The 20,296-nt window shown below is 53.8% G+C and overlaps 1 protein-coding gene across 1 annotated transcript; it reads right to left on the bottom strand.

Annotated features, from left to right (window-relative positions):
* Positions 1-5,038: 5,038 nt before the first annotated feature.
* J4E93_010584 (uncharacterized protein) lies at positions 5,039-5,479 on the bottom strand (the record flags this gene model as incomplete). Its single annotated transcript, XM_049348462.1, has 1 exon — positions 5,039-5,479. The coding sequence occupies one exon, from the start codon at positions 5,477-5,479 to the stop codon at positions 5,039-5,041; it is 441 nt and encodes a 146-aa protein (XP_049194414.1).
* Positions 5,480-20,296: the final 14,817 nt, after the last annotated feature.

Genomic DNA, 20,296 nt, shown 5'->3' on the forward strand with positions numbered 1-20,296 from the left:
TGTTCCGCTCACGCATAGACTTGTATCTGGCCATGTAATCATACTGACTTGTTGCAAAACCCTGGAAAAACATCTGCGCACAGTGATTAATACTTGAACCCTAATTACAGCACTGGCCATGACGGCATTTCTGATCAACACTATCCTCGTCGCTTTCTTGACATGAGGAGAACGCAGAGGCGTATCGTCCCCAGGAGCGGTCGCAACGCTATTCTTTCACGATGGGGTTTAAAATATGCCGTAACAGAAGCAGATAAGGCTAGAGAGAGTTTGAGCGTTCGTGATTTGAGTGAGACGTTGCTACACGGGCAGTAAAGAGTGAGCATAGCCTCACTGAAGAATCGTCGGCGACGATGCCGGGGGTTGCGAAGAACTTCCGACGCTCAGGAGAAGTCGTTCCATTGATCTTGTCGATATGAGGGACGTATCAGTTCGTCGTGGTGTACCTGCACGGTCGGCTGCTGGTGGGTTGAGTGTCTCGGATTTCCATGCGCAGGTGACGCTAGCAGAAGTTCTCCAAGTGAGGAGTTGATTATATTCATGAGACCGAGCAGATTTTGAAAGAGGCAAGCATTACTCAGATTTAACTTCGCATCCGTCAGCACTAAGCCTAAGCTGGTCACTCAATCGTGGAGAAGGAGAAGACCTCGAGGTGTGAAGTACAATTTCGTAGTGCTACTGGAGACGCAGCTTGACATACGTACCCCTTTTGTTGTCATCCCTCACGGCCTCTGTGCTACCCATCTCACTCATAATCCATGTCCTTATCTTCATCCTCAACCTTGACGACTTGTCTACTGTGTCAACCACGAACCTTGGTCACACCAGTGCCCGCACAATACTGCCGCATCGACTCCTCGGGACGCACAAGCTACTAGCAACATCCCTGCGCCGTACCACATCGACGTCATCTTCACTTTGGCCATGAGTAGCGTGGGGACGTCCAGCTGCGACTACGTCCATGATGACCTGAGAAGGCATTGGCGGAGCCCGATAGGATGACCTGGCGGCGGACATGGATGCGACATACGTGGTGGTTGGCAGGACCACGGGATGGCAGGCCTGTGTTGTAGTTCGTATTGATGGTCGAGGGCTGCGATGGAGAGTGATGCGACGGTATTCATGGCGGAATGAACGGTCCAGTTGGGTTGGAACCTGATCGAGTTGGTGCACCGCCCATGGCCGCGATGCCAAAGTGCGACGGCAAGGGCTCCATCACATGCGTGACAACGACGTTCGGAAAATCCACGTCCATCGAGTCCATTCAGGTTGCCATAACCGTGCAGTCTTCCATGCACCACTTGTAGATGTTCTTGTTCGAAGAGGGAGACCCAGGATGACCGTATGAGAAGTGTGAGTGCTGGGTAGCGACTGCGGATAAGGCACGATCGTACGTATAGCTCATCGATGAGAGTGTCCGGCAATGACATTCGAAGACATGCTCGTGATTCCGTCTATCTCGCCTCCGTCTACGTGTTGATGGTTGCATTTTCTCCGGAGCGAGGGTACCCAGTGACTGGAGAAAGTGAATCGGCTGAGAGGGAGCATTCTGGCTGCAATAAAGTGGGAGCGTCAGGTTGTGGCCGCTTGAGCAGCGCTGAGGTGGGCGGGGTGTCGGTGGAGTGTAGTATTGGCATGGGCATTCATGTGTAGCGAAGGCGGCTAGGAGGCGGTCCTGAGGTCGAATGCGACGTCGGCGATATGTTGGCAATACTCGTCGTCACTGCCTTGCTAAAGACGCGCGGCATGTCCTAAGGTGTTGTTTCAGTCGCGACAGAAGTAGCTTTGGGGATAGGGCGGTGAGCTTTGAACATCAGGAATATTGCGATGTCGCTCGCATTATGTAGTGATGTAATGCGTGTAGGGGAGATCGATCGCGCAGTACCTGTCTCTTTGGCGGGTGTGAGTGTATCGTAAGGCTGGTGGGGGCTGCTTGAAGCGCGACACGCTCCAGGGTTGGCGCGCGCGGCTTTGGCGGCTACGTCAGACGGGCGGGCAGGCGTACATAGTAGAAGGACTGCCCGAGCTCCGGCTGCGGTGAGGGCGAAGGCAAGGTCATCATGGAGGAGGCGATTGTGTGGGAGTACAAGTAGGGGTGGGTGGTTGGGCGCGTCGCGGTGCTGGCAGTTGCGTTCCGGTTGAAGGTCGGGTGCCGTCCAGGTCAGCTGAGCATGTCGTCTCGACGCAGTTTAGTCGTGTTGAAAAGGCCCAGGGCAAAAGGGCCGTCCGAGTTGGAGTGCAACATTGTCGTTGAATTAAGCCTGCGCTGGACGGCCAACCTTTGGGTTAGTGCCCTTTTGCGCCAGTTCCCCCGCCCAAGAGATTCTTCTCCCCCACAACCATCCGACCTCTCGACCCCGGCTAGCGGACACGGCCGCAGACTTTCGTACCCTCTACCCGCGGTGGACCGACTGTAACATGTGATTCTAAGTTGATCTTGTGGTCGCAAAGAACTTTTGGCTGTAATCACCAGAGCTCAGGCAAGCTGGTGAAGAAAGAGGAACAAGAGTGGGAGAAGGGGCTAAGGTTATGGTGCCGGGTTCTAGTACGCCGCTTGATACGAGCTATCTGATGTACTCTTCCCGGGCATCGGACATCTTGAGTTGCCGTCAAGACCAACCCCAGCCTGCCGTCTCTTCTCTCCTCTCACATCAACCAGCACGTCGAGGCCGAAGCTCCTGTCACCGGCATCGACTTGCAAGTTGGCCGACCTTTGTGCTCGTCTTGATCTTTTTAATGACTTCAAGCAGGCTGGAGCGTTGACGTCCGCCAGCATGGCCAGGTCAATCAGGTGCTTTCTCATGTTCCGCAGTCTGTGCTCCTTGGCTGCTGGCCCTCTACTGATGTTTGCGTTCACTCCAATATGACGGACGCGCGAATGTAGACGAGGCGCTGTATCTTTGGGAGTTACCAAGAGATGAATGCTAGAAGGTGCCTGGCAGTCGACATTTAGAAGGCTTCACTCTGGGGCTGGCTCGTGGAAACCTCAGCAATCTTATGTTGTTGATATGAGCTGATTGCATCACAAAGCCGCAGCCGCGCTGTCGTTTCCCATAACTACGACGCACGTATACTTGGAGTGACTAACGGCCTCCTTGTGTTAGGCCATTGTGGATGTGAGGCATGATAACTTAGTCGGAGGATTTTGGAAAGATTCGACGAACTACTTTTGGTGCACTACGATACCCTATGTTGTCTAGAAGGTTTGGAGCATTCGTGCTCCACGTGCTACACCACGATGTCCACCGAGAACCGCACGAGTCCTCGCCCATTCTCCACTGACTGATGCTTCTCGGCCGTCTTCACCCTGGCTGAATACATCATCATAGGACACCCGAGTCCATGGACTGTTAATTACATGCCGGTTGGGGCTGCACACTGTTCACCTCACCTTAAGGCGGTCCTCAGTTCTGGTATCAGACGTCTCCGTATAATCACCAACCATCGAATAGACTATCGGGGAGATATAAAGGCGCTTCATTTGCACCACCCACCCCATGCCATCAAGCCATTCGTGGATGACTTCGAAGCTCTTCTTCATCTTCTCTTCTCCGCTATTAAGGCTACTCTTGCGGATCATTCGGGCGATATTACGCCTTGGGATAGCGGTGTTAGTTCGACTCTGGTCGCCATGAGTCGAGCGGTAGTGGCGGGATTGGCGTATATCTTTCCAGTCTTGGTTTCATTGACTAGGCCCTTGCCTCATAATGCCAGTCTGCATGGCTGGTCCAGTGCCTGGGAGTCCCACGCTGGCTTCGTTTCCGGCGGTCCGATTCTGTGAAGTGTGCTGATGATTTGCTGGGCGCCTGGTCCTTGTCCTTGGTTGAAGCGCACTTCTTGCAAACGAGCCGACAACGTATGCTCTTCCGGTTGCTTCAGTTGACATCACGACACGATCGGAGACGTTTGACTGATAACGTCTGGTGAGTGTGCTTTCGAGTGGCTGAGGTCGTGTATGGTTCGCACCTTGCCCCTGTAGTTGGGAGAGTGTGCCGCGTGCGTCCCGACTCGCATGGTCGGCTTGGACGCTCCATGTTTCATGTGACCATCAACCATTATTCCCGCTTTGTCACGCCGCGACGAGTATAGACGGTGGAGATGGGGCAACTTGGGCTGTTGCAAATGCTGAATGCACACGTTGGCCACCCAGATCGGGTGAGGTGTACGCGTCCTTACGTTTCGCGTGGTCACGCACCTGCCGAAAGCAAAGTCGAGGTGAGTGACGGTCGCAAGAAATATGCACTACAATAAGATGGGCTTGTGTGAACTGTACCATGGATGAAAGCAACATACCCTCAGTTGTAGTTGACAAAGCTTTATGGGGATAGCGAGGTGGCAGTTCTCGCCGAAGGTGTAGTTGATTAAGACCAAATAGTTGTGACACGGACAGTACAGGCGTTAGAACGTGGTTCGATAGGATAGTAGAGGTTAGAGGTAAGATGAGTACTTTGATACATATGTGGAAGGTGTATCTCGCACGCGGGAGACCGCCCCTAGAGTCGATAAAGAAGGATAGTGAAAGAACCGACGTCAGTCAATGTAGGCAATCATATCCCCTAATGTACGATCCGCTGCGCTTCTTGTTGTAGGTGCGAAGAAGACATTGTTGTCGCTCACAGTAAACATGCGCATGCGGCAAGTCAATTTAGTCGACAAAATTCAGGGTTTGAACAACTCTGTTTGACTGCTTTCGGTACGTGAGATAAGGTAAAGTGAGTCTTGCAATACTATTGAAGCTCCCATAGGTTCCAGCGATTGCCCGATTTGCATCTCGTGCCTGACACAGCCCCGCCGCAAACACTCAAAGTTGCAGAAATGGACCTTTCGTTGAATTCTGTGTACTGCTCAACAAAGTGGAATGGCGGTGGATGTCACCAACTGGGATCGATCATCGTGATAGACGTGAGTCGATGCCCTTTGTGCATCTCATCGCCCAGTCGAAATTCGGTTCTACACACTCGCAAGATCACTTGCGGTATATCGCGGATATGAAACCTCTCCGTATGACTACCATTCTGCTAGTAGGCCAGCAGGTGGCTCAGCAGGCGCTTTGGTTGAACCCACCTAGAAGCATCTCGTTCATCCATCCACGGACGCGTTCGACATTTTCCATCTCTTTTTCCTTGTCATCGAAGCTACCCTTGCTGATGTTTCGGCTGTCATTTTCATAAGGACTGCTAACATCGTCTCGCATCTCGTAACCATCGTCTGTCTGGGTAGGATGGTGGTAGCGGTGGTCTGTGACTGCCATACGCGCGTCGCCGGTGGTCTTGCCGTCCTTCTGGTCGAACCCGTCGGCCCGCTTGCGCGTTGCGTCCTTCCTGGTGACTGTCTCGACCTCGCCTCTCGCAGCCTCGCCCGTCGCTCGGGCAGCACTACCAGTGGCAAAGGTATTGTTTGGGAATAAGTGGTGCGAGAACACGTGAGCTCGACGAGGTGGGCGCTCGCTGCCGTCCCTTTCGAATTGATCCTGCTGCATCGTGACAGCTTACCGACGGGCGCGCAGGTTCAGTCCAGTGACACCCCTTTAACCGTCGACCTTGCTGGAATAGTGGAGGCGGGCCGCGTTCTTGAGCTTTCAGAACTCTCGGGCGCTGGGGGGTCGCATTAGCGAGTCACGTCGGATGAGCATGATGAACACATACAGCTTGTGTCTGAGGTCGCTTCAATGACTACTTCGATATCGACCTAGCGATTAGGGAGTTTCGGAGAAAGTTGTAGGTTGTGCCGAGTTATGCGCTGAATGACAAGGCATGCGCCGTACGCGAGAGATAGCACATTGGCTTGATGATGATAAGTGGTGTGAGAGAGGAGTCCTAACCTGCAACAGAACTCCTCGCTACCTAAGTTACCGCGACCACAATTGAGCACAGCAAGTGAAAAACGGCATTGTACTCGGGGTTATATACTTGCCGACATGGGACAGGAATCGGTGCGCCGTAAGACTCTGATAACAAATCGAAGCTGAAGCCTTATTTTAAAGAAGTCCACTTGATGGGGATGTGTCCTTGGGTATGGTCGGGCGGTGAGAATTTGCCTAACCTTAAAACCTTAACTAATGCCTCGCTGTCAATTATTGGGCAGCCGACCCAACGCAGCTACTCACTTCCTAAACCAAAAGACTTCGGGGCCTGGTATGTGGTGACTCTGATAGCCCAGAAATGGGTATTATCTGCTTCCTCTTCAATCACCCCACATCGAGGGCCAGAGCAGTGTACAAATGGCATAGTTGGCCAAGGCTGAATGTCACCAAAAGATTGCATAACTCGATGAAACAGGCCAGAGCTCAATTCTTAGACACTTGTGGAGACGCTGAAGACGCTGGAGAAGCTATGGGAGAGGCAATTCGACATGGCGGAGGAGCGGAGAGCGGTTAACGATAGCAGCAGCAGTGCCCAACGTACTTTGCATTTTGTTATTTTCGTCGTGTCCGGGAACAGATCTTCGGCGGTTGAGAAGTTCGATAGAAACGCTTCTTTCGTGGTCGAGCGTTTAAAGGTAGATACCTTCACCACCTTGCCTTGGTTGCATTGGGGATCGGCTCTTCGACACAACGGGACGTGAGCCTGCGCCAGCTACGCCGCCAGCTATGGACGACACCGAGACTGCTGCGCGAACGCCTGGCAAACGTGCTGGCGGTGATGTCGGGCTTGCTGAGGCGTGTTCGGGGATTCAGCGGGAAGGGTGGTGACGTTTATTGGTGCGCAATCTTCTTGGTATCGACGCAATCCTCACGTCTCTGGTTATTCTCTGCTCGTAGTGGAAAGCCTCGGAGCGAATGACCGACGCGGCACCCGCATAGTCATTTGGCTGAGTAGATGTTGACTCAGTTCAGAACAACTTCGATGAGGATAGCGATGATAATGCCGTTAAGTATGTCGACTTTGTTGCTTCAATTTGGGGGTCTGGAGAATTTGGAATTTATTGGTAATCATCCGGGAGGGTACAGATGTTGCAGATGACCATTATGAGGGATACGAGTCTACTAACTGTCAGGTAGGTTGGGACATGACAATGTGTATGTCGAGTATAAACATTTCGGAGTCATAATTGACTGAAGAATACGAGCTCTCGATCGTGATAAAGAAGTCTTGCATCGCTCCACAAATACAAGTTTAGTTCTAGATATGTAAGGATATCGATGATGATGGCAATAGGAGTGTCATAGCCGTCGTAGCGTCATAGGAGCTTGTCTGAGGCTCATCGTGACGAAGCGGGACCGTTCACATGGACTCTGCGTTGGCTTTCGGTCTGCATACTGTATGCATCTCAACTAAAAGCAGCCTAAGTATTCAGCAGTATAATAACACTGGAATGGAAAGAGATCGTTGTCAAAGAAGCCGAAAAGCTGGCCGCGTATGCGCACTGCTCGAATTGGGGGCCGCTGTCTGCAACGTTGTGCTGCGTCGCAAGCGGCCGTCAACTGCTAGGGATGCGGCCAGAATGATACTCGATTAAGATGAGTCTTTTGGTACTCATGTCGGAAGGCCGAGAGTGGGTGACGATGTCGTGGGAAGCAGCCCTGGAGGAGGTGGGATGATGTGGTGGTGCGTGCAGAGGCGCCAAGCCCTGCTCACCTCAACACCCCCCCAAGCCGAATGTCTGCAGTACTCTTCCACGCGACCCAGCCCAACATCAACTGAGCTCCTCGGCCTCGCGAAAACACTCCTCAAACCACCAACGCTTCTCTGCTCGGATAAACCTCCCCTATCATTGGATCTGGGCAGGTTCTTGGCGCGTCTGGCCGCAAGCTAGCGATGTAGGACCCGACCAGAGCGCGCCGCACGGCAAAACTTACGACTTTGCTCCGCCAGCCGATCGACCATGACCCGACACACCCGCGCCCCAGCCTTCTTAAGCAGACTCCGGCGGCACACAATCAACTGTCCAGAATGCGCGTACGAATGACGGAAAACAAAAGCCTCTTCACTCTCCACCAGCCCAGCGCAGCCACCCACATCCCAAGGCCCGCAGGCCCCAGAGAACCCGGCACGCAGCGATGCGCTCGTCTCAGGCTTCAACACCTTCCCTGCCCAACTCTACGCGCTGCCGACGGGTCGAGTGGCGCCTCGGCGCTCCCAGACAGACAATGGGCGGTCAGGGTGGCCGGGGCGGTACTCAAGACTTGCCCGCAAGCTACACTTGTCCAAGAGCATCGTGCAGATGGCGGACGGCATGCCCGGCAAGCACGCCGTGCGTAATGGGCAGGCTGCGAGCAACCAAAGATCGTTACGTCATCTACCCGTTTCTCGTATGGGCCGCATTGTGAGAGAGTCTTATCGTGGGTTGCCATGTCCTCAATCATCTCATGTCTGACCAAGTCTTTTGCTGATGTTAGCGCCAAATTCCGTCGCTTTCCCCCTCAAGTAGCGCGACCAATGAGCTTGACGATCACGGCGCCATAGACACCACAGTCTACACGGCAGCTCATACGGCGGTTCACACAAGACACCGGGCACGTCGATGCCTACCAGCGACTACTGTGTGGTGGCATTTCCGGCGTCACCCTCAACTACCCTCGATATCGTTCGAACGCGTCCATCCATCCAGTCCGCATCGTTTTCTGATCTCAAGAAGGAGGCTGAGTGGGAGCCTGCGGGCATTTGGGCGCTCCTCACAAATATGTACAAGACAAGGGGTGGTCTCCTTCCTACCGTGGCAGATGTCGCACCCCATGTGGGCCCCAACTCCATCGCCTTGGATTGGTGGAGGTTGTGCGCGACGGTCCCTCGTCCTTTGATGAGCAACCTGGTTGCGGCAAAGGAAGTGGGTCTGGTCGGGTAGCTGACGGCTTTGCGGCGGAAGGCCTCAACACGCCGTGCGGCGCCATCACATACCGATGTCGCAGTTTATCGGGCGCCCCTATACTTCATGGCCAATGCTCTGGACGGGCCGCCTGTTGCTCAGGCCTTATATCATCATCGGGGAGACAGGCATACAACAATCGTATACGAGTTCGCGGACCTTGTCCCGCTGCTCGCTGCTGCAGCCACACAACACACATTCGGGCCCACCAAAGATGACGCATCCCGAAGCATACCATATACGCGATGAAAGGAGTCATCAACCGCCCAAGCCTATTAATTCGTCGCTCCTTATAATTCGATGAGCAGTCTGGCTGCAGCAAAGCGAAAGAAGCGGACCAAGCATCTCATTCACATTCGCCACTACCAACGCCCATGAACGACCGCCTTCGGTTTACACACTCTGAAGTGAAGCAGGCATCAAACTAGACTTCTGTCCCATCGATCCCGCACACGAATCTTGCGGCCTCCATCTTTCAAGCCGCACACAGCATTATCTCCACCAGCATGTACGCACAGCGGTATCCTGAACGTCCCTGCTGCCGATACCCGGGCGTGTACGACGGTGCCACACCAGGGTTCGGTTTCTTTCCCTTCAAGTGGCAGCCTACCGGATGCGCAATTTGGTGCCTCCATCTCTTGACGCCTTGTGGGTAGCGGGCGTTACAACTGGATCGCATGTTTACGCAAGCCAGAGCGGGAAGGGGGATGGAAATGCCCATGTCGGACTGAGGCCGCCGAGCGGGAAGGATAGAGTTCGGTTGGGGAAGCTGGATGTAGAAGGATAAAGAATGGAGTAGAAGGATAGAAAATGAAGATGAAGGCAGGAGAAGATATACACGGGTAAGAGCTAGAGATAAAGAGTGTAGACACAGGAACAGAAGGGAGAGGCTGAAGGTGAAGAAGAGAGATAGTAAAGAGAGTGATGAGAGCTTGATCAGAAAGAAGGGTAGCGATTGCAAGATGAAGTTACTGGTAAAGTGAAGGAATGGAGGTCGTTGCGGGTGAGTAGTGCAAAGACATGGTGTGAGAGACGCTGGTGAAGAGAAGGGTCAGCTGTCGGATGGAATGAAGCCCAGTGCTGGTCGGAAGCAGAGTAGTGTTGGTGACAAGAAGGGCGATGCTGATGGGAGGAAGAGCAGGAAATCGGAAGGCAGAACGTTAGTGTTAGTATGAGAAACTAGGTAGAAGTTCGAAAGAAGAGTGGTGCTAGTAAGAAGAAGGGCGGTATTGTAAGAGTAGCGACAAGAATTGAAGGAAGAGCCAAAAGGTGAATTGAAAGAAGGGTGATGCTGATGAGATGATGGGATACACGGAAAAGATCGGACATTGATTGCAAATTGACAATGCTATGATCATTGAGCTCAAGGTGGACTTTGGGCTATGATTGACAGTCGCCCATGACCTCCGTTACTGAAAGCAACAGCTCCTTCCCGGCGGCTCACGGATGGATGATATCGCGCGGATCGGACGCGATGGAATGGACAACAAGCTAGTCAGATGTCCCTCCGCCAGATGTGCCAGAAGACTGAGTTCGGCGATGAATGCCCTTCCGCGAACCCTTACGCAGGCCCCCCTCCGACGCGAGCCTTATCACCAACCCGACATCCTCCAAAGCCCGCGCCCTTCTCGTCTCTCGTCAAATCCACGACCAATGAGAGCTATTCTCAATTCCAACAAAGGAATACGTAACGAAGAACCATTCGTCAGCAAGAAGCCGATGCCACTCTAGAATGGAGGAATCCGACGATATTCCTAATCTCCGGTCATCGACCCATCTCTTTCTTGATATCGTGGCCGCTCGCGTCGAAATTGGGCGGGTCTTGGGCCAGATCGTCATTCGCACCCCGTCTCTTGTACCAGCGCATCTCTAATGTGCGACCACCCAACTCAGTCGATCTTTCTAGTTTAGCAGCATTGTTATCTTCTCGGTCCCCATCTTCGCCTAGTATGACTATATACCACGTTTCTCGGAGATAGGGTGGAGTGTGTTGATGCTGGCGGACGGGACGGCCATCTTGTCGGCGCAGAAAGGGATTGATACCGGTCTTCCGAGTCCCGTAAACGTTGACCGAGCTATTCGCTTTGTCGCGCAAACCGATCGCATTACTCAGTGATGAACAAGATACGTTGCGAGCTAGCACTTTGACATGTTCCGGCTCGCGGTCCTAAGGGTGATGGTGAGCTTGCTGGTGGCCACATTCGCTGAATGCTCCGCGCTCGACTGCACTCACGACCTCACTGTTCACGTGTTCCTCGCCACTCAAGGTCTGGTATTCTGGTGTCGCTGCAGGTTGGCGCGTGTCTGAACCATTGGAAGAGGCGTGCGACGTGGGAGGCCCCTCAGAATAATTGGGGCTATATCTGTGGAACTGGGGAATAGGCGCAGTCATGTTGGCGGAATCGCGACGCTGCGATTGTCAGCAGGTATCTCACGTTGGGATGGGTCATGGACCACTGGGTAGAGTCATTTACCTTTGTCATCTCGCCGTCGTTGCGTAGTTTGTAATCTTGAGGACGCCACGTTGCCATATTCGATGAGCAGGGCATCGTGCCGTTGCTGGTGAAAGGTCTACAGGTCGAACGAGGCCAGGCAGACTGTAGCTTCGTCGCAGAGCCGTGTCGTTGCTTTCATTTGTTGTGGCGAGCGGGAAGATGCGTTTGCGATGACGTAGTGTTGTGAGTCTGAGCCCAGCAGCTACATGGCAAAGGCGGTGACAAACGAAACGCTTTCCGGGCGTGGTGCTGCTGCGATACTTGCAATGTCTTTCTATCAGCTTACCTGAGAGCTTGCCAACATAACCGCTTTATAGGCAAGCGGTATCACTTCCAAATCGATTCTGCTCATATTGCCACGCCAATGTCAGCGCTGCTGTCTTCCACAGCAATATCGTGGGATGCGATCGTGTTGACGTGATGGTGATGACAGGATATCATCAGATTACTATCCGTCTCACGCCAAGGACTAAAGTGCGATCCAGTGATGGGGCGGCATCTACTGATCGTGTGCGCGAGGTCCTATGGCCTGAGATCCGACCGTGGTTCGAATGGCTGTGGAATGATACACTCTCGATGGGATGATGAGGCTGAGTTGTCCGGCCAGCTTGTTCTATCTTGCCCAGCTTCGGAAGCGGAATCTGGAGAAGCCACTTGTCGCATCTAGTCACGCTTCGTCTTTTCTCACTTGACACGCTCGATCTCTAAGTCCGTAGCGAAAATACCCGTCCTGTCATCCGTTCCGAGAGCGTTGGCTTCGTTTTGCAATGCTCCTCGGAGAAGTGGACTGGCAGCCGTCAGTGGTCAGGTCATCCATGGATTTGTGCACTAGCGAAAATGCCGCCGCCTTGCAAGCGACAGGAAATCATCGAAATATCTCAAAGGACGGGCTTCAGTATGCGTAGAAACAAATGTGACGATGTTAGCGCGATGGTGTTCTCGCCAAGTGCTTGTGGATGAGCCAATCGGAGGAGGTGGAGGTGCCGCTAAGAACACCAAACTGCTGCAACCCTCCTACATCTTCCCCCATTAGTCCCCGCGATGAACGGTGCCCTGGTCATTCACCCACCGCAACATACCGCATCTTTGAGACATGTACTGATAACCACGGTTTTGCCCGGGCATATGCTTTTTTGTACGCCTGGACAAGACCACCAAAGGTAACTTTTTGACGCCCAGATTGGGAGGTTGCGTGTGCACTTTCAACTCCGAGCACTGCGACTTCATCGACTGACTCGCCACTTCTGTGCATCTTGGTAGCGCATTGTCGCATTATCTCGGGTGAGTGTAGGACTGCTTGCAGCGAGATGCTTCTCAGGTAAACCGGCGACGATGCAGAAGTTGACGCGATGCTTCGCACGCGGGAATAGCTGTGCCGGTGAGGAAGTACGGCATCAAGGGACAGTACGTGAAGTGCCGACCACATTACAGGGATATTTTTTGCAAGACTGCTTGATTATGCATCGTTAGTATATTAATCAAGATCGTTAGTCCTCGTATCAGTATGCCAGGCTTAGCAACGCGTGCATCTAGAATTCCCGACCTCGCACCCTAATCACCGTCCATCACGCGAGGTGGAAGTTCCCGGCCTAGAAGGACATAGCATAATACGTAGCTTCTTCTAACACTGCATAAAGCATAGAACCCACTTCGCACCACGTTTCTGCCCAGGTAGAGTCAATCACGGTGCCTGACATGTGAAATCTGAGTGCTGTTCCTCAACTTGGAATTGACGCGTGGTAGTTCGAAGTGCGATGTCCATGACCAGCGCGCGAGGGACTTGGTTCCATTCCGAACGGAGGCAGTATTATCTGGCTTGCTTGTCGATATTTCCTTGACCGGGGGGAGGGGTTGTGGGAGAAGAAAGGCCTGGAGACGAGGACCATGCCCAGGTGGCGACCCTGCGATAACGTCACGTGGCAAGTCAGCTTATCGATAATCTTGAAAGCCGCTAGCTTGTCGGCGTCCGCTGCACCCGACACGACACCCAAAGCTTACCAACTGCACAGCGGCGGCAGAGCGCGAGATACGCCTCAATCAAATTTGGCGCAAGCTCTTACTGCGACGCGGGATCGTCCCCGCCTACGCAGGTGTCAACACTGCCACTCCCTAGACCCCTTGCCACCACCGAGACCTGGCGCCCACTTCGCACGCCTTTGACGACGTGAAGACTTCGGCATTTATCTCAAGAAACATGCGCAACGTCATCGCTACGGGCCGCGCACCATGGGAGGAGCCATTGGTCGCGACTATCGGTCGGCCAAACTCTCGAGAGGATTGAGAGGACACCCGCGGGCTGCCCTTGACCGGACCTGCCCTCAGCAACCCTATGCCGTCTGCAACTGCGACGTCTTGGCCGCCCACGAAAGATCAGCCGGAACGAACGCTTGTTGAATATATGTATGGAACAAACATGTGCCGAGTTTCTGGGCGTTTTTACGAAGCCTATGTCAGCGATGCGATTGAGCTCCTTGCAACACATGGCTAAGATCGACGTCAAAGATAGGAAGACTCGACACAAGGAGAGACTTAGCGCTATGACGACACCACAGCGCTGCTGTAGCTTTCGCAGCGACCCATCACCTAATCTCCCATTCTGAGGCGCCTCCGGCGTATCGCGCTCCCGCCTGCAACCTCGACTGATGGCAAAGCCAGCATGAGCACACAGCGAGGCTCAACTGGGTCGCTGGTATGGGAGGAGACCGTAGGCCCGCAACGAGTTCAGCGCTGCATGGTTGACACCGCCACGGATACACTCAAAGAGCTGATGCGTCTTGTGGCAATCATCGCCTTCTTCGCCCCGTCCCCGAGCCCCTCCTGCCCACGATCACCACCGTCGCGGTGCACCGAGAATTCCAATACCTGCGCACCCAACAGCATAGAGTGGACGCAGCTCCACCGGAAAGCCCCTCCGTTCCTTCCGCTCTGGCTATCTGCGAGACGGTCAGGACACCGGCCTGCAACGCCACTTTTACCGACATATACGGCCAACGGCCGGTGGTGGGGGTGTAGTGATAGTTGCGCATTGGGGAGATGCCGTGGCAGGTTGAGAAATTTCAGCATACAGAAAACCACTCGCGGTGGCGCCCGACTTGGTCGAAGTTTCTCTTATCGCGACGCCGCCCTGCAGCTACGCGGGTGATTGGCCGTATTGCACCAGGTTCGTTACCTTGCGCGGTCTTCTCCTTGCGCTGAGAGGGGACGAGATATTAGCCGGTAGGTTTCCTCCTGTCCACGCGGAGCAGACGCTTGCTAACAATTCGCAGTCCTTCGAGACACACTATACTTCAGCTTCCTCATCCTCCCTGTACAAACCCCATCTCGTTAGTGCAGCGCCGTCGCAACATTCACGCTTACGCATACGATCGGAGGACGGTTGGGTGGAAGAAAACATCAGGCCTGGGGTGCACAAGAGCGGCCACAAGTAGAGGATGGCACTAGAGGAAGAGAGCTTGCAATTCCGAAGTACTGCCCTGAGCTGATGGCGGCGTCTGGGCGGTCGGACAGCTCACCATCTCATGTACGAAGTCCAGCAGCTTCCCGCGTGCGACGAGCGTCCCGCCTCTTCAACGGACGGCCCAGGGTTGAAGGCGCCCTTCAGTGTGCGACATGCGACGCCCTTGTCCCGCAACATCACGGGGATGCGCACCTCGAGAGCGTCAGGAGAAGTGACTGGTTTACAAGGCGCGTGGGGGGAGACTCTTGGTCGACCATCTTCACGATGCTGTGTTCGGAGGAGTGGGCAGCAGCTGAACAGGATTAGGGTATGGTCGAAAGCCGTCGGTCGGTCTACGATGTGCTTACATGAGTTGCGCACATGAAGCAGCATAGACGAATCAATACATTCAGCTATGCGCACACCTTCTATGCGTCTTTAGAGTCGAACTGCCGCCTCCGCGTCGCAAAGCCGTCAGGGTCTTACGAGTATCAGCTCGGCATCAAGGGGCAGGAGAACATCTGACTTCCCTGCTTCGTCGGTGTTCTCACTCCATCGTGCCAAATACCCAACTGACTTTCCTCGCCAGGGTGATGCGAGAGCTCCTGGCTGTGGTCAGCCAAAGGAAACAAAGAAAGCTGAAACGGGGTGATAACGAAAACGACCATCATGCGCACAGGAAGGGCATACTTCGAACAAAGAGATCCGACTCTATCGATTCGATCCGCCTTCATGCCCAACAACCATCGTATGAACCGGACGCATGTCTTTGGAAGGGCCAACGCATACGATGTGACATGACGACACGTCAATTCCATACTTAGACTATACATCAACGCCAAGTTCACGGGCTCGCGATACCTATCATGCCATCCTGTCGCGCTACCACGGCAAAAGGCCACCGCTGTCGCCTTCCAGCGAGTCGCGCAAAAGTCGGGGGAGATTCTGGAATGCTGAATCGTTGCAGGCATCACATCGCGCAGCTGGATGACTTCTTAGGATCGCGTGCGGAGGGTAAGGAAAGTCAGGCTACAACCAACGAGACTGATCCAGATCGCCCTGTTCTCCTGTCTGCAGGCCCCGCTGCCAGTACTCAAACATCTACCAATGTAAGAAGCGACCGACCGACTTCACCATCGACTTCCCGACGAAGGGCGGCCGCGGCTGCACCAAGCACAAAGACGTCTTATCCTAACCCATCATCCCCCACGCCGCAAGCAAGACAAGCATCTCCACACAAGCCGCCACCCATACCATTGCCCGTTGAAGTCGATGTTATACACAGTACCTTCGGACTTAGCCCTCAATCAGCCAGTATCCGCCCCGGCTCATCTCTACTCGTCACCGATGCGCTACCAGCTCTATCAGAACCAGGGCAGTACTTGGCGACTCCGTCTCAAGATAAATCTAACGCCACATCACCGTCATTATCTTCTGAGATCGTTATCTACCTGGACTACCAACCATCAACACAAACCTACCAGCGCACCATCGCCCTGCGCTCCCCCGAAAGCGACCAGGAATATACGTCCAATGCCGATCGTGGACGACGCCATGGTTCTGCTCCGCCTGATGTCTCAAGGGGCTTTTGTCGCAAAAGGATCGATCCGCCACTCCCTAGGTACATGACGCCCGTTAAGAAGCGACATTTGAAGGCGATGAGCTGGTGGCAGGGTGTTCGTACGGTAATGTAGAGTATGTTAAATCGCTGAAATAGGGGGATGGAACCCACGTTGAGAAGATTGGAACGCGGGTCTGAGGCATCGGGAAAGTGTGCTCGGGAGAGCGGAGTTTGTTGTATGGTAGTCATGATGATGTTGGGAGAAGGTGGAATCAGAGCTTGTATTGAAACATGCTTTTTCGTTTGCGGAACGCTCTGATATAACTTCTCGTGATGTGGTGAGGCTTGACATACGCCTTTGGCGATTATCTGTTACCATTGCGCCCATGGTGGATTATCGTCTCTCGGATGTTAAACTTCTTTCACTACTTGCGCAGTTCTCGTTTGGTTCCCACGAAACGCTCAATAAGACATGGTGCAGCGTCGATCACGCGAATTACATACGGTTTTATCCTTCTCCGCCGCACGCTGATAGACAAGAGCGACATGAGCCTGCAGGAGTTCAGATTTCACATCGAAAACTGCAGCTGCGTGGGAACAGTTTCAACGAACGACGATAGATGGATTTCGCTCTTTAATCAATGAAGAATGTTTCTGCCCGGATAATACAGCGATGAGTTTCACAATACTAGGTCTGCACCTGTTGATTGCGGGCAAGAACACAATGACATAGCACAACACGGAAAAGATCATCGCACCACTTCTCAATATCCAGAAGTCCCTAGAATACGCCTTTAGATCTGTTTTGTTATAATGACGGTGGAAGGTGGTGTGCGCCAATTGTTGGTACTTTGGCCTAACTTGGTATCCCACGAAGCGACGGATTTGCGATCGGCCTTCTGCACAGTGAACGTCTACCCTTGTAGACAGCAGATGAGATTTCTCATCAACGAAGCAGCGCGCTCGAGATGGCCAATCTGACCCAACAGGTGTAGTGGTACTGCTCCGCCACAAAAAGCGCTGGGATGTGAGGAGGACGTCTTGGTGCCTCGGTCGAGAAACGCGAGAACACGAGCGCGACACCTGATCACGCGAGCGACTTAGCCGTTTCAGGACTCGCGCGTGGATGCATTGCCGGGGCGCCGTGTGCCGGAGGACTTTGACGTTTCGAGTCCAAAATGATGTGCGAAACCAACTACGACCATCGCAAGTTCAACACCCCGAAACTATCATTGCGCCTTTGCGTCGCAGAGAAGGCGATGTAACCCAACGAGTCGACGAAGCGCGGACGTTTCAACGGCGTCATGAAAGGGGCTGTGCTGGCAGCGCCCTGTGAGAACCCATAGGCACCTCATTGCCGCCCACGTTGCCGCGCGCGCACAACCTAAAATCGGAAAGCTTCAACATGCCTGGAGTAGCGATATCATGGCTCCGCCTCTTTTCTGTCGACGATGGAAAGAATGAACCTGCGGCGGTTGCACCGCGGGGATTTGGTTGGGGTTTTCACTGCGTCCAAGTCGTGAGCTTGCGCTACCAATTGTCCGCAACGCGCTGTTTCAACCTTACCCGGGCAAAACGATTCCCACCGGCGAGCATGTTAAACGAAGAAAGAAGTTACAACGTTAGCCTTATATGGGGAGCAGTTGCGCAGCGCGTATAAGATGCGTTTCGGGCAGTCGAAAGCCGCTTGGTCAGGCACTAGATCATGCGATGTCTTGGATTTGCCTCGCAGCGACGCGAACATGAAGCCACTGAAGTCTCCGCATGCTTTTCCCTGGTAATGCATGCTCTTCGCTCGCACCGCCATGGCCCAAGATCACCTCTCGCAGTCCGCCAACACACGCGAGGGCGTCTACGCAGGCTCTACGACACTATCACGGCAGCGAGACATCGTAAACACACCGTAATTACATCCCCTACCGCCGGACGGCTGATGGGGGTAGTGCAGCTATCTCGACGGCCTTTCGCCGTGGAGTCGCGTACTCTCGACGACTGCCTATCAAACGGCCTGATGTCGCCAAACCCTGGATCTAGCCACCGACGAGGATCGTTCATCCAATAACCTGGCTGTTGCAAAGTTGAGAAACCCTACCACCACCGCATGTCTTCCACGGGCGGGCTGCATTGCTCTCTTGCCTTCGAGAGCTGGAACCCACATCGGAAGAGGATGAAAGCGACGGCGGGCTCGTGACCGGACGTGGTGCAAACGCGCAACAGCGGAACTGCCATGGCCCCCAATCCCGGCTGATCTGTGCAGCCGAATTGATCCTACATTGAGTGTTGCGACACTTAGCAAAGTAGTTGGTAAGATGGTATCAGCTATTGGAGCGAAGATAGCTCTACAAATACAGCCATTCGCTTTCAGCGATCAGTACAAGCTGATGAGAGCGCTCGGGAACGGTCTGGGGCAGTGCAGATGAACCGCAGGTAAATCTTCTCTCTCATCTTGGTGCTGCAATACACCAGCTCGGCTACTTGCCCACGGATGGTTGAGGCTGGCGCAAGCCTGGACGTCGAGAAAACAACGCGCCGTGGAAGGAGCGCATCTCCAATATCGAGCTTCAAGGGCGTACAATAACGCCGCGCATGATAGGCCATTAGCAGGGTCATCAAGCCCTGATCGCAGGCTGCCACTCGTTTGAGCCAGCTTTCACGACATCAGACTGAGACGAGTGCGACTTCTCCGGTACGACCAGCGGATGCATCACCAGTGGATGTATGCTCGTCCAAAAACGCACAGACAGCGACGTAATCCGCTTGGACGTACTCGACACTAACCGGGACCATCGGCGAATGCGACCGTCACTAGCTCATCTGATGTCGCATGACGCCAGGCACTGAACGCCGCCCACCGCAATGTCAGGCGTTAAGCGGCTTGGTGCGAGCGGCTGAAGCCTCGGTTACAGCGGGAGGATGCACGGTGTTGAAGGAATATGCGAGCGCGCAAGTGATGGGGTGACACCTCTTCGTACGCCATGATGGCGCGATACAGTACGAGAAGATGCCATCCTTTGTCGCTAGAGGAAGCACTCACTTTCGCCTCAAACTCTCCGTTGTGGCCATCATGATAGTCATACAATGCACACGTGAACTCGCCGGAGCGGCCAACAGTTGTGATGTTGGTGATGGCGTTGCTCTTGCCTCACTGGACGTTGCGGTCGCGCCCATACCCTGCTCCTGCTGCATCAGATCAGGGCACAGCTTCGAGCCACCCACCTCTTTCCAGCTTCACGCAGATCATATCCGGGCAGAGATGTGTGCAAACACAAGCCAGCAAGCAATCCTACCAGCCCGCAGAGTATTGCGCGGAACAGGGTACCTGTGCACAAGTGGCTGCATATAATCCGAACATTTCTCGAATCGGCCATCGAACATGTTCAAACATGTCCAGTCAGACTGACGGCGCTAGGAGCGACGCACCCGGTTCGACCCTCGTGGTTGACCATTGTGGAGTTCCGAATGTCTATTGATGGCCTCTTCGCTCTGGTCAGCGTTGGGGAGCAGGGTTGTCCGCGTAATGGTGTAATGCTCCTGTCTACTGCTATTTGATCTACTCCAGCTTGCTGGGCCGATAACACATGATGGCGGGCTTGCGTCTTGTGGTCTTTCACCCGAACCAGAGTAGGGGTTAAGATGTTGGTAGGTAGTCTTGTGGTGGTAGGCAGTGAGTTGCAGATTCAGTTCGGTCTTCTCTGTTTTGCACTTTTCGCTGCATGACCACAGGCTGCATCTCTCTCTTTTTGCTTCATTAATCAAATTTTGGCGGGGATGAGCGATCTGGGGATGTCCGCCGTGCCTCCAGAGACAGTGGTGGTTGGCTCCTGCCTCGACGAAGCAGGGCTTGGAGTCTGAGGCAGGAGTATGTTACTTCCTTCCCCAACGAAGCAGATCATGGCGTGACGCATCAGCCCACACCTCAACATATAATGAGCGATTTCCGCGAGAAGTTTACGTTCCTCAGCACTACACCTCACTTCACCTTCATCACAATCCTTCACA

This window comes from Alternaria ventricosa (genome assembly GCF_023758065.1).
Source record: "Alternaria ventricosa strain BMP 2768 chromosome Unknown scaffold_32, whole genome shotgun sequence".
Lineage (NCBI taxonomy): Eukaryota > Fungi > Ascomycota > Dothideomycetes > Pleosporales > Pleosporaceae > Alternaria > Alternaria ventricosa.